The sequence below is a fragment of the Trachurus trachurus genome (assembly GCF_905171665.1).
Source record: "Trachurus trachurus genome assembly, chromosome: 5".
NCBI lineage: Eukaryota > Metazoa > Chordata > Actinopteri > Carangiformes > Carangidae > Trachurus > Trachurus trachurus.
Window position 1 is genome coordinate 21,128,581 of NC_139896.1, and position 13,250 is coordinate 21,141,830.

Here is a 13,250-nt window from a genome sequence, read left to right on the forward strand (position 1 = left end):
GTAACGCCTCAATAATCATCAGAAATACAAAAGTGGCAGACAGCGGAAACTACACCTGTGTTTTTCCACGCACATGGCAAACCTTTCACGTCCAGTTAGTTGTTGGTGAGCACATTCATAAAAGCTTTCAATAACTCAACTTAATCACTTAAATCCTTTTTACTTGTCTATTAAGGTGTCTGTTTATCTTGAAGGTAGGGCTGCATTAATTTATTTAAATAAACATATACATTTCATACATAACAAATACACACACACACACACACACACTCACACTCACACTAACAATTTTAGTTTAAAGTAGCAAAGTTACAAATGAAACTGTTTATTTTCTCGGTCATTTCTTAACCTGTGATTGCTCTTCTGGTTGTCTGATTGTTCTAACTTGTCCTGCTGTAAAGCAACCTGCTTTGTCTTTCTGCCTTCATCTATAAATTAGGTGACTTACAAAATTACTTCTGCATGCTCTAACCTCTTCCATTACATTAATTCTTATTCCAACTTTCATAGCGACTGAGTGATCCATAACTTTATCACCAAATCTGGTACTCACTGGTGATCATTCATGATAAAGCCATAGCTTTGTGAGATGTGTTATTGACAACCAAAGCCCACCTTTTCACTTTGGATCAAAGTTAACCCTGACATGATATGCCTTTTAGATCGTGACCCACAGTGCTCCATATTAAAGGACAGATCAGGAGAAATCAGTGGTGAGTGCCAGTTATGATACTAATTAACCAAAGTATAACAGACTCTTTCAATAATCCCTCTGTTTGTTGCGTAGAGGTGGTCAGGGTGGTATTTTAGTACAAAGATTTGTTTCTATAGTTTATCAAGTTTACCATGCTGAAGTCACTTTAAAGAGGATCTATGCATGTTCATTTGTTTTAAATGAAGCCGGCGAAAAATCAATCCATGGAATGGTGGATAACGTTATATAACATACAATGTCATGATATATATATTTGTGTAGTATTAACTGTTAATTGATTGACGGTTACGGAGCGTGTTTGTGTCACGGTGCTCAGAGACCAGAGCTGGGACAAGTACTACACTGATGTTGCAAGGTTGGTTTTCAGCCATGAGAGGCCAGATGGAAGGAAGAGATCCTCCAGTCTCACACAAGTCATGTATTTAAAGCTTCAGTTGGTAACAATAATTCAGTCATATGTGCTGGAACTGTCACCATATTATGATAGTAGGTCATTAAATGGGTAATTTAGGACAAAATCCAACTCCTCTGTCTCCACCTACAGCATATAATTGTATTTGCCAAAGAGATTTTCCACCAGTCACGTATACGGGGCAGAAGTAGCAGCCAATCACAGCTCCTACAGTACATTGGCTGCAGACAGCTGCTGGTTTTTACATGTTATTCAGATCTCCGAGTTTCTTCAGCAGTTACTAAAGCGTCTCCTCCCTCTCACCCTCACGCTGCTCTCTTTGCTCATTGTGTCTAAGTTATTCCTCTCCTATAGTAGTATTATTCCATGTAATGAAAACTTATTCAATTACTAATAATAATAATAATAATATAATAATAATAATAATAATAATTAATAATAGTTATTTAATACGGGTACTGCTTCACCAGCTCTGCTTTTCTGTTGTCTGCTGATTTCTGATAGAAATTACAATTTAACTGTCCTTCACATGCTCTTCTTTGTACTGTGTTCACAGGTGCAGCTCCAAAGCCATGTGTCATGATTGTTAATGTCACGCAGGATGGCATACTGCTCAAGTGTGAAGTTTTTAGGACTTTTCCAAAGCCCACACTGGAATGGGTGGACAGTGATGGAAACGCCCTCCCTGCTGACCAGCAACACGGCTCAGAAAGAACAGGCCACTACTATGTTACCGCCCTCACCACTGTGACCAAACACCTCCGCTGTGTAGTCAAGCAGGAGGACATCAGCCACATGACTGCTGCAGAAATCTATGTGCCTTCATGTGGTAAGATTCTTCTGAATGATGTTTAAATTTGCAAATGATTGTACGCACTACTGTAATGAGTTTTTACAGGATTTAGTCAATTTAGCACATATTTATGAAGTTTATGCAATGTATGTAGGAAGTAATTTGTTCTTACTGACTTGCTCAACACAGATGACAGTGCTAGAAATTAAATGCAAAGAAGGGATTCAAAGTAATAATATATCAGTTTGTTTTTTATGTTAATTATTCACTTATGATAAGAAGTAAGTTCAGGAGGAGACTGGATGACAGAAGAACACAACTGCAATAAATATGGTGTTGTTTGTTTTGTATACCACTTTATACCACTACAATTAAAATGTATACATATTCCTGTAACAGTCCTTCACTACACATTTATCAGTAAAGTGCCATTAATGAGTCAATTAGACAAATTGTTTCCCAATCGTACATCAAAGAGAGGAGTAGTGCTTTTTAAACAGTACTGTATTTCAACCTCTATGAAACCCAGTGTAAAATTCACATTAAAACACAATTAGCAAGTGTTACAAATTACAAATTCACAATTTTGAGAGTGTCATCGTTTTTCTTTTAATTTCAGAGAGATCCTTCGCTGTCCATGAGTTCATGTTGGGAATTTTCACTGGAGTACTTTCGACTATTGCAGTTGCGGGTGCATTTCTAGCTCACAAAGCCGGCAACAAAAAATGATCCACAACGATCATCAGATCTACATCTATCCTGATTACACCACGGAGGTGATGGCGCAAAGACGGGACTTCAACAAGGTGGAGTTAAATTAGGGTACTAATGCATGCTGTGACCTGTAAATCGACAAGCTAAGATCAATCAACTGGTCCACGGTGGATTTGCTGAGCTGGTCACTAAATGCCATTGACAGTGTTCTCAACAAGGCGTGCAGGTTCTGGTGAACCCAAATGCCCGGACTGGACCTTCATGTCCGGCTACATCCTGGATGGATGGGAGAAGTGGAGAGTCCTCTGCCTTGCCGCACTGGATGTGGAGGATGTTGAGGACGTGTACATATTCACGTTCATGACAATTGGAATGATCACCCTGGGATGCGGAATTTTCATGCAATATCGGAAAATGAGGAAGATCGCCACTGAGCAGAGCAATGCGAGGGGGGACAACGCCACCACTCGAAGGGCCGTGGTCGGGATGCGCTCCGACATCTCAGCAATCCGTGAATTCGTGTCAATAATGCAAGCTGACTTGGCCAAAACTCGGGAGGATATGGCCAAGTTAAACGCGGCAAAGGCTGCAGAGGAGATGGATGAATAAAAGAAAATGGCAAAAAAGGGCTCTCACACCATCCCAACAAATAATAAGTACACTGGACTTTGCTCTCTGTCGATTGGACCATTCTATGACTTTGTGACATGCCAGGCTACAAGATGAGACTGTTGTTCACTCATGATGGACAAATATGGACACATGTGCAAACACACACGTAATCTGTATGTACTGTCTAGAGCTAGACTGCAGCTCTATGTGCTACCTACTGCTGTAACATGTTATGTCAAGATGTCATAAGTAAAAGAATGCTATATCAAAATGTAAAAAAGCAAAAAACCAAAAGAAAAAGATGATGATAAGATCTGATTATGAAAAGATTTGTATTCTGTGGGTAATGGGGGTGGGACTAGATAAGCTTTTGCTTCTCCCGCTTTCCCTTTCGGCCATGTGTATTGTATTATTTGAACTAAGATGAAGTGTGATGATGATGATTTAAATTGACATGCCCGAAATAAACAAATTGATTGATTGATTGATTGATTGATTGATTGATTGATTGACTTCCGCGAGGTGACCAGCACACTCAGAGCCAAAGAGGTGAAGTACAGCCTGCGGTTTCCAGCTAAGCTTCATGTTCATTACAACGATCAGGTAAAAGTCCTTACCTCTTCACAAGATGCCAAGTCTTTTATAGAACAAAAACTTAAACCGTAACAGAGACTGTAATAGAGCCTCTTCAACGAGAAAAAAAAAAATCAAGATCTCTGACCGCCTGCACAGGCTACCCTTCCAGTTAAAAAACGGCGGGTTCGACTTGTCACTCAATTTTTTTTGTGTGTGCTTTTTCCACCACGGAGTGACTGTAGGATGCTTGGAGAAAGACTTGACTGCGGGCCATTCGCCCAGCTCTTCCCAGTGACTATGGGGTATTTTTTTGTTTGTTTGTTTTTTCTATGGGGCGGCAGGGTGGGGGGTCAGGGTGGGTGTGGATGTGTGTGGAGAGGCGCTTAACTCGGCACTCCAGTCCTGTCTTGTCCGATGCAATGTTATCATTACAAGGTTAAAGGTGTTTTTGAGCTTTGGACCACTGTTATGCTGATCCCTCCAGATTAGCCTATGTCTAAAACCAACAAAGATAAAATCACAATAACTTAATGGAATGTGAGAGGCCTTGGGAATAATAATAAAATGAACAGAAAAAAACCTATTTCTAATTTTACAACTTTTTTTAGCAAAGAGCCCGAGTTGGCAGTAGCTATTAAGAGGGCATGGGAAAAAGAAATGGGCGATGGTCTCCCTAATGAGGTATGGATGACTGCACTTTCATACATTCATAAATGTTCAATAAACAGCAGACAGGTTAATTCAGTTCAAAGTTATACATAAGTTTCATTATAAGGTTATGCTGCACAAATTCTATCCTTCTGTGTCCCCAACCTGTGACAAACGTTAAGTAAATAATGGTATGTTGCATTTATTTTGGAACTGTCCAGTCATCTGTACATTCTGGTCAAGAATTTTTCTTTTTTTTCTGGAAGTTTTCTATAGCCCATTCTTACCCAACAGAGACTTAGCCCTTTTTGGATGTTCAGTGGACTCATTAACTCTTCCCCTCTACACCCAATCTGCACTATTAATGGGTACAGTGCTGGCCAAGAAACTCATACTTGCAGACATGCAGAATGGAAGACATCAACTCCACCATCTTATCAAAACTGGCTGCATGAACTTGTTTCAGTTATACATAAGGAGAAATTGCAATACAGCGGACAATCCAATCAAAGCAAATGGGAGGACTCCTGGGGCCCTGTGATGAAATATCTTGACTGCAAAAATCAATAGACTGGTTTGGTCAGATGGTGAATGTATGAATTATTGTTATTATCATTATCTATTTTTTTTGCCATTATTATTATTATTTTAATTTTCTTTTTTATTTTGGATTTTCTTTAGTTCATATAAAGCTTATCTCCATGGATGTGTGAATGTGTGTGAGTGAAGAACATGGGGGAGATTGTTTTGTTTTGTCTTGTTTGTTTTGTTTTTCCTTTGTTTGTCTTTGTCACATGTTTTGGTTGGTGTTATTTTTGAATGAAAAATTATTAATAAAAATAATATATATAAAAATGATATTAACACTTAAAATTAAACTGTAAATCTACAGCGATGTAAGTAAACTTGACTTGAGAAACTATTCACTATTTGCAAACTTTGTTTTGTAGATTTAATGTATATAACTGATATTGTTACCATCAGTCTACACACAGTAATATGACAAACTATGTCTTATTTACATCCATATTTAGATCTTTAATTTTGTTTGTTTGATTTGTTTTGTAGTTGGTTTGGCAGCAAATACAGCTTCCAGTCTTCTTGAGAGAGACCATATAAACTTGGCATGGACATGGGCATCAATCATGGGGGTTCACAAGACAAAGTCATCTCTTGCTCATGATCTTGAGTTATTTATCATTAGTTATTTAAATGCTAAACAGCAGGTTGTCAACTGCCTTTTGCTAAAAATGTCTCCTCTCTGCGCTCTCCACAATAAAGGTCTGATTGATGCAAAGCTGCTGCAATGGTTATCCTTTCAAATGTTAATGTTTCTGCAAAAAATTCAACAGGGGGCATCATGTGGCACTGTGAATATCTGCTTCTGGCAACATGGGATGGGCTCAAACCACTTGACTACAACAGACACCAACAACACCCTAATAGTTTTATGGAATTATGTAATACTGTGAATAAATCTTTATATGATATGTTTTTCCCATTAATAAAATTAATTGTTTAAATTTCTATTTAAAAAATATTGTTGCTTTGCACTTATTTTGTTTTCCTTAATTTTATTTTTTTCCTCTGCTTCAAAATAAGATGCAGAATTCAAAGCAAATCCACTGTATGGGAAAGAACAGCTTCGAAACAAAGAGCAGAGGTGAAAGGCTTAAAGTTTTAGAAATAGATACATCTTTTCAAATAGGACAGATGTAAAGAGCCTCTGTATATAACATATGTATCATGTCTTACAATACATATTAGATAAACCAAATAATATCCTTAATACTTATAATCAAGACTATTTGTTAACTGTTACGAAATGTAAATGTGATATATTCCACCTTTGGCGGCTTCTTGTGTCATGTGTGATGTAGCCACAGCAGGACCACACCTACCTTAAGGATCTCTCCATCAGCATAAAGCACGTAGATGGTGACTTCAATGTTCTTCTGGACGCTCTTCCCTCCTCTCTCAAAATCCCCTCGCTCCAAGGTCAGGTACAGGTCATTACGGATATCACCTGGGAGCAGAACAAAAACAAAAATAAACGTGCAGGAAAGGGCTGCTCGATGCCAATTTTAGTAGAAGAAATAAGGCAACTAGGATCTATAAGTTCTTGAACACCAGTGATTTTCTATTACCCCTTTTGGGCGGGCACAAGTCTTCAAGAGGGTCAGACGCCTCCTATAATTCAGACTCAGACCTCCAACCACAGTTTAGACTGTGCCACCACTGTACATTTAACACAGGCTTGAATATTCAGTGTGTAAAGAGACACATCTACAAACACAAGTGGAGGCATGTGCAGTGGCACATCTGGGGGCCCGTTTCAATATTTCATATGAGGCCCTACCCTGTTAAACATAAAATTATTTGCCAGCTATGTGCTTTAAACCCTGAAAGGACGCAGTAAACGCACTATCCATGCATCCCAGGTACGCACAACACATTAAGTGTTAAAATCACTATCAGGGCAAGAAACCAGGACTTAGCAGAAAAAATGAACAGGAATCTTAACACAATCAAAAACGAGGGTCTATTGATAGTTTGCGGGCCGTTTTCAAAGGTAAGCCTACGTTGTTATTGATATTTCCTGCCGTATTATTAATTAGGAGCGATTAGTAGCCTATCGTCGTGGCATGATACGCGCATCAGTGGTTGTAGAGCGGATCAGGGGTCGAGTGTGTGACCGCACGGTGGACAGAGCTGTTTGTGTGTGTGGTGGATGTAGGCCTGTGTGTGTGTGTGTATGATAAGGTGAAACCTATGAATTATTGTACTGTCTTTTACTTGGTGGCTGGCAGCTGGGGGCCACCCTGGTGGCTGGGACCCGTTTCAATTGAAACGGTTGAAACGTAAGGCCGCCTATTATATATTATTATTATTTATACTATATGGGCATGTGCAGTTTAATTTAAAACTGAACATCACTGACATGCACAAGACTGATGACCTGTGTTGATGTGTGGGGATCCATTAATCATTTCAGCTCGTCCTTAAAGAGGAGGCGTCACCCTCAATGTATGAAGATGGGAGTTTAACACTGGCTCCATCTCTGTCCAAGGGGAAGACTATGCCAGATGCATGTTAAATGTATGTCAAAGTGGTGTGAAGGTCACTCCTGTGTGTGTGTGTGTGTGTAGAAATGTAGCATTTGCTGGAAGTAATAATCCTTTTAGTTAAGGGGATTCTCTCTGACATTATTATTATTATTATTATTTATTTTTTTAATGAGCTTTTTGGTGTTTTGCAGCAGGAAGGCTCAAAATCCATGAAAATAATGAATATTTAGATGTCACTGTGAACCAATAACATCAATCAAATGCAGGCGCTGCAGTGTCCGTGCACTGACATGCCATTGTCTGTGGTGGCACGTGTTCCCAATCAGTCTGCTTCATGAGTGTTAGTACTGAGGACAACATCCAACATGTAGCTACTGGGTATGATCTCAGTATCTGCACATATGTTCACAGAGTTCAAAGGTAATCTCGAAAAAAAACATAGATAATAGGACTCATAACACAGAAAGGTAGTATTTTGCACGATCCACCCACATGCTCCAACTCTCCTTCAAGTTATTAATTTCTTCTAGAGAACCTTAAGGAGTCACTTGCAGGTGTTATCGCAGAGAGGCATGTGGTTAAGAAAAACATGGTTAAGATTGTGCAGCAGGTTTTATTCGACTGAATCACAACTGCACAGAAACTGAAGATAATAAAGAACCTGAAGATCATACTGTAAGTCAATATTAACTTTGGATATCAACCTTGACCATCCTCCATCTTGACCTCCTGCCTACATGAACTTTCATGTCACTATTTCAGCTACCTAGTCAGACTTGATGGAAAGTGGCATTAAATAAGATATTAAGACTGAAACCCAGTGTATGATGTATGACAACTATCACATGGTTACTGCAATAATTGCGCTCTTAATGGTGTTTCTGGAGGCCTTCGATGTAAACTTTCACCCAGGTTGAGTCTGAAAAATAATAAAAAAAAGTGACAAACTAAAGGTCACTGTCTTTGCCTGAGTTTAGCATTAGTCAGATTTCTTCTTAATCTGCAAAATAGAACAAGAAAAAAACATTCCAGTTCCCTGTTTCCATTACCTCAACTAAGAAGAGTTGAGCTATTCTTATTTGAGTTAAAAAAAAAAACAGGAAACTTGAGTGCTCCACGTGTACTGTAACTCACACTAAACGGACTAATGCCTGTTTCTATTGTGGAAAATGTGGACGTTAATCTGACCAAGGAACTGAAGCTTAGATCAAACGTGAACAAATGAATGTAAACAAAGACTAAATGTTCCTGCTTGGGTTAAGCACATTTCCATTGTACTCTCTTTGGAGTAAGTTGCTTACTTTTTTTATACATGAAAACTGAAAATGAGAAAATGAAAGCCGACTTTCTGTCTCTTCTTGAATGTCTGATTGTATGATTCACCTGGCATGATGACATCTGGAAATCCAAGTTTGCGCGTCATGGCCACCCCCCTGCTGAAAATGAGTGGGTTCTCCCTGCGGACCTGCTCCATGTCGCCTCTCAGCAGCTGCAGGGAGATGATCAGACCTGAGTGGATGTGAGGAGAAACAGAGGAGGGCAGAGGGGAGGTAGAGAGAAACAGAAGATGAGAGAACTGACAAGCAAAAGAGAAAAAAGAGAGGGGGAAAACAGCAGCTCTAACCTTAGAGCTCTGGTTTCTTGCTTCTTTGTATGAAAGGCCTTTGAGCTGACTTTGGCCACTGTAATAGATTAATGCTTCATTTTGACCAGGATGAGACACGGTTTGTTGCAGCTGAGTCACTTGGTGAACAGATTCATATCGATCCCCTCACAGATATTGATCCTTGCATTGATTCCTGCTGTTCTCCTCTACAGTAACTACCACCCTGAGCTCCAGCTTCATGTCTGAAACATAAAGTCCTCGGACCACAGGAGCTCACAAGCCTCGACACGGGGGCAGAAGAGGCCGTGAATCCCCTTCAGTGACACCAATTAAGATGATTTTGGAGATGATGTCAAGTGATGACAGATCACATGTCAGTCAGACGGCGTGCTGCGCTGTGAACTGATGAGTCCCTCCTGGGGTTTTGTTTGTTTTGTAACTGACTTTATTAGTTAGTTGTGTCTTTGTGTGTCTAACCTAACTCATCCATGTGTTCAGGTTGTGAGAGTGTGTGTGACTAATGCAGTCACACACATCATTAATGCTGCTGGAGAGACAAGGTGACTGACTTCTATAGCAGCTAAATGTTGCACAGAAACACTGGGTGTGGTGTTTATGAATTAAAGTTATGTTAACACAAGGAAAAGGCTTGGGTTTCATGTTTTGGGTTATTTTACAGTAAAGAGTTGAATTAGCAGAATCTTTTTGCAAGTTAATATTAACAAAGTCTGTGTTTTGAATAATCATGTTAACATAAAATGATTTGATCAATTTTGAATAAATAATTCACTTTTGATCTGTAGATGGATGAATCATAACCGTACTGATAAACACACACACAGGCACAGACATACAATGTCTTACCATAGTTGGTGCTGGGTGCGGTGTATTTGGTGCTGGACTTGCGGATGATGTTCTCGTGAATCTGGTACCACTCGTTTTCATTGTTGCACCTACAGAACAACAAAAACAACAAACAAAGCTCATCAAACAGACATAAAAAGACAGTGAAGAACTCGACTATCCCTCGACTCCACCAGGAAATCTTCTGAAACAGAGTTTGGTAACTTTCCAACTAGTTCCTCAGTTTTTATCTAAACTACTAACATACAAAAAGTATGAATGGTCTTTATGTGGATGAATTATAGATCATTATTATTATTGTTATTGTTAGTGTCATCATTACTTTGTTGCTGGGGAGTGAAGTCTTCACACTGAATGTGTGCAACCACCAGGAGTTCAAGTGAGGTCGCTGTAACATGCACACACACACAAACACACACACACACACGCTTGTGCACATGCTTGCAGGCACATGAACACACTGACACAGACACACAGTTGCATCATGTTGTGACTGTGAACACTTCAGGGCTCCTGGAGGCAAGTCTTCAGATGTTTGAGCCGAGAGGGTTCGTGTGTGTGTGTGTGTGTGTGTGTGTGTGTGTGTGTGTGTGTGTGTGTGTGTGTGTGTGTGTGTGTGTGCGTTGATGGCAGAGACTAAAATGTCTGTCTGTAGCTTCTCTCTTCCTCTTTTACATAATGCAGTATCAGAAAGTTACATGAAGCTGAGAAAAAAGAGACAAAGGGAGGAAACAAAGGAAAAGGTCAAAAGTTAAAGAGACAAAAGAATGAGAGTAAAGATATGTAAAGAAACTGTTTGACTGTTTCTTATCTTTAATGTTTTGCTCTTTTCTCTCTCTGACTTCCTGCTTCATTTATTTCTAAGACATCTCTCTCCAGGCTTATTTCTCTCTGAGGTCTAAAATGCTCCGTTTAGGATGATTAGATTTATTTCGGAGAAGAAAACGTCACAGCAGACACATTAATTTGTGCATGGACGACATTAATGAGCACATGTTTTGGAGAACAATGAACTGAATGTATCCGTGTGCACCTAATGAAGGTGAACATCGGTGATGTTTGCCAACTGCCAAAACGCAAGAGAAGAAGAAAGTAGGATTGGTGTTGACAATACAGAGACAGCAGCTACTGGTCCTGCTGAGGCCATGTCATATCAACACTCGAGCGTGCTGACTCGAGGGTGCGAGCGGATCGGTCGATTGTCTGTCCGGGGGGGGGATCGATCTATCGTGGGGGGGGGTATTAAGTTTCACTTTCACCAGGCACTGCATGCGCGCTTCTCTGTGGTGTGTATGTGTGAGTCACTTTTCCACTTCCCTCCCTTTCCACTCTCATCACTTGACTTCATCCAATCACAATCAGCCACCTTCTCTTACAGGAAAGTAAAATTAAGTGAGTGAAAGGTCAGACTAAAAGACTGTAGCTACTCTCATACCAATGAGATGAGAAGTGGCCTCAGAGCTGAGAAATTGTATAATTGTGCAAATCTGCTCTCTCTGTGTGTGTGTGTGTGTGTGTGTGTGTGTGTGTGTGTGTGTGTGTGTGTGTGTGTGTGTGTGTGTGTGTGTGTGTGTCGCAGCCACTCACGTGTAGACTTTCAGCACAAAGTCTTTCTCCTCTTTGAGCTCAGAGATGGTCTGTAGCACGTCGCTCATGGCCAGGACAGCACAGCCATACGGTCGGCGATACTGGACGTGTGGAGGACCCTTCTTACTGTCATTCAGCAGCATCCGTCCTGCAGCAGGAAGTGGGAAGTGTGTGTGAGAAATACAGGTCACACACAAGGCTCCTCATATTGATCCAGGAGCACAAGTAAGAACAGAAGATTTAACAGGCTTAGATGATGAAGACAGACAAACTGTAATTTCAGTCACGTTGCAGTAACAAGAGTCTTACCTGTTCTGATCACCTGTGAGATGATGTAGAGATCTCTCTTCATGTCTTTGTTGCTCAGGTCCTGCAGAGAGTGAGGAAGAAAGACAGCAAAAAAAACTCTTAGTGATGAAGATGCACATTTAAAGATGGCTGGCTGCAGGTTTCCAGTGACTGAAGCCTCAGTTCGACGCCCTGATCAACCTCTGCGTCTCAGTCCTCGTCGAAAAATGAGGACCTACAGGACGGCTAAAAAGTGAGCTCTTCAGACCATTGGTTATTAAACTAATTAACAAAAATGAAAGACGTGCAGAGAGAGAAAAAAATACAATGGCCACTGTCACCTGAAACAATACATAAAGAGGTTTGTCTGTATGTAATTATCCACACAGATTATAACATAAATAAAACGGTTAACTAATTATGTAGCATTACCGTACAGTATATACAAAGTGTCAATAATTGAACCTGTAATTGTGAATTATATATATATATATATATATATATATATATATACTGTATATATATACTATATATATATATATATATATATATATATATATATATATAAAATTGTAATATAAAATCAAACTAATTTCAGTTCAGCACAGATGTTTTTGTCTATTAAACTGAACCCATCACAAGATGAGAGATGAGAGATGTTGTTGTTAGATTTGTTTTCCCTCCTGAACCTTGTGATTTCACTTGGTATTTCCGGTGCCGTTTTAGCTGCTGATGCACTCATACCACTGAATAAGTAAATATGTCCCTACATATAAAGTAAAACAGAATATGCGCATGTGCGTTTTAACATTACATGTAAATAAACAGGTTATGGATAATGATTATGATTGTGATTCTCCAACAGAGCGATAGGGTGCAGTACATCCTCACTTTTATTTTCTTCCACACAGCTCAAATGTGTTTGACTTAACCAGCCTGCAGGGTGTTACAATGTGTGTGTGTGTGTGTGTATGTGTGTGTGTGTGTGTGTGTGTGTGTGTGTGTGTGTGTGTGTGTGTGTGTGTGTGTGTGTGTGTGTGTGTGTGTGTGTGTGTGTGTGTGTGTGTGTGTGTGTGTGTGTGTGTTACCGTAAAGAGTGCACACAGCCTGTCCACCTTCTCTGGATTCTTGGGTCCTCCGTTCTTGTTGAGTCTCACCATGAACTTCTCACTGGAAAGCAGATGAAGAACAGCTGTGTTAATTTTCACATACAGAGCCAGTTTGACATGTGAGGGTGTTGGAGATGTCAGTAGAGGATGACAGAGGGACGCCCCGCTCTGATGACATGCAGTGTCATCTTCCCCTGTCAGGAAACCACAGACCACTGATGATGATGCCGGACCACTGTGGCCTAGAGGAGCCTAAAA

General features: G+C 39.9%; 1 protein-coding gene across 3 annotated transcripts in view; it reads right to left on the reverse strand.

Moving 5' to 3' along the window:
- LOC310986494 (dedicator of cytokinesis protein 3-like) overlaps positions 1-13,250 on the reverse strand; it is a gene marked incomplete at both ends in the record, with an annotated part of 178,753 nt that overhangs the window by 28,504 nt on the left and 136,999 nt on the right. For all 3 annotated transcript variants that reach the window (XM_083972425.1, XM_083972424.1, XM_083972423.1), the window contains 6 exons: positions 6,372-6,496; positions 8,922-9,047; positions 10,009-10,097; positions 11,596-11,743; positions 11,905-11,965; positions 12,972-13,053. In XM_083972425.1, the coding sequence (XP_083828551.1) occupies positions 6,372-6,496; positions 8,922-9,047; positions 10,009-10,097; positions 11,596-11,743; positions 11,905-11,965; positions 12,972-13,053 (631 nt within the window). The remainder of the gene's footprint in view (positions 1-6,371; positions 6,497-8,921; positions 9,048-10,008; positions 10,098-11,595; positions 11,744-11,904; positions 11,966-12,971; positions 13,054-13,250) is intronic.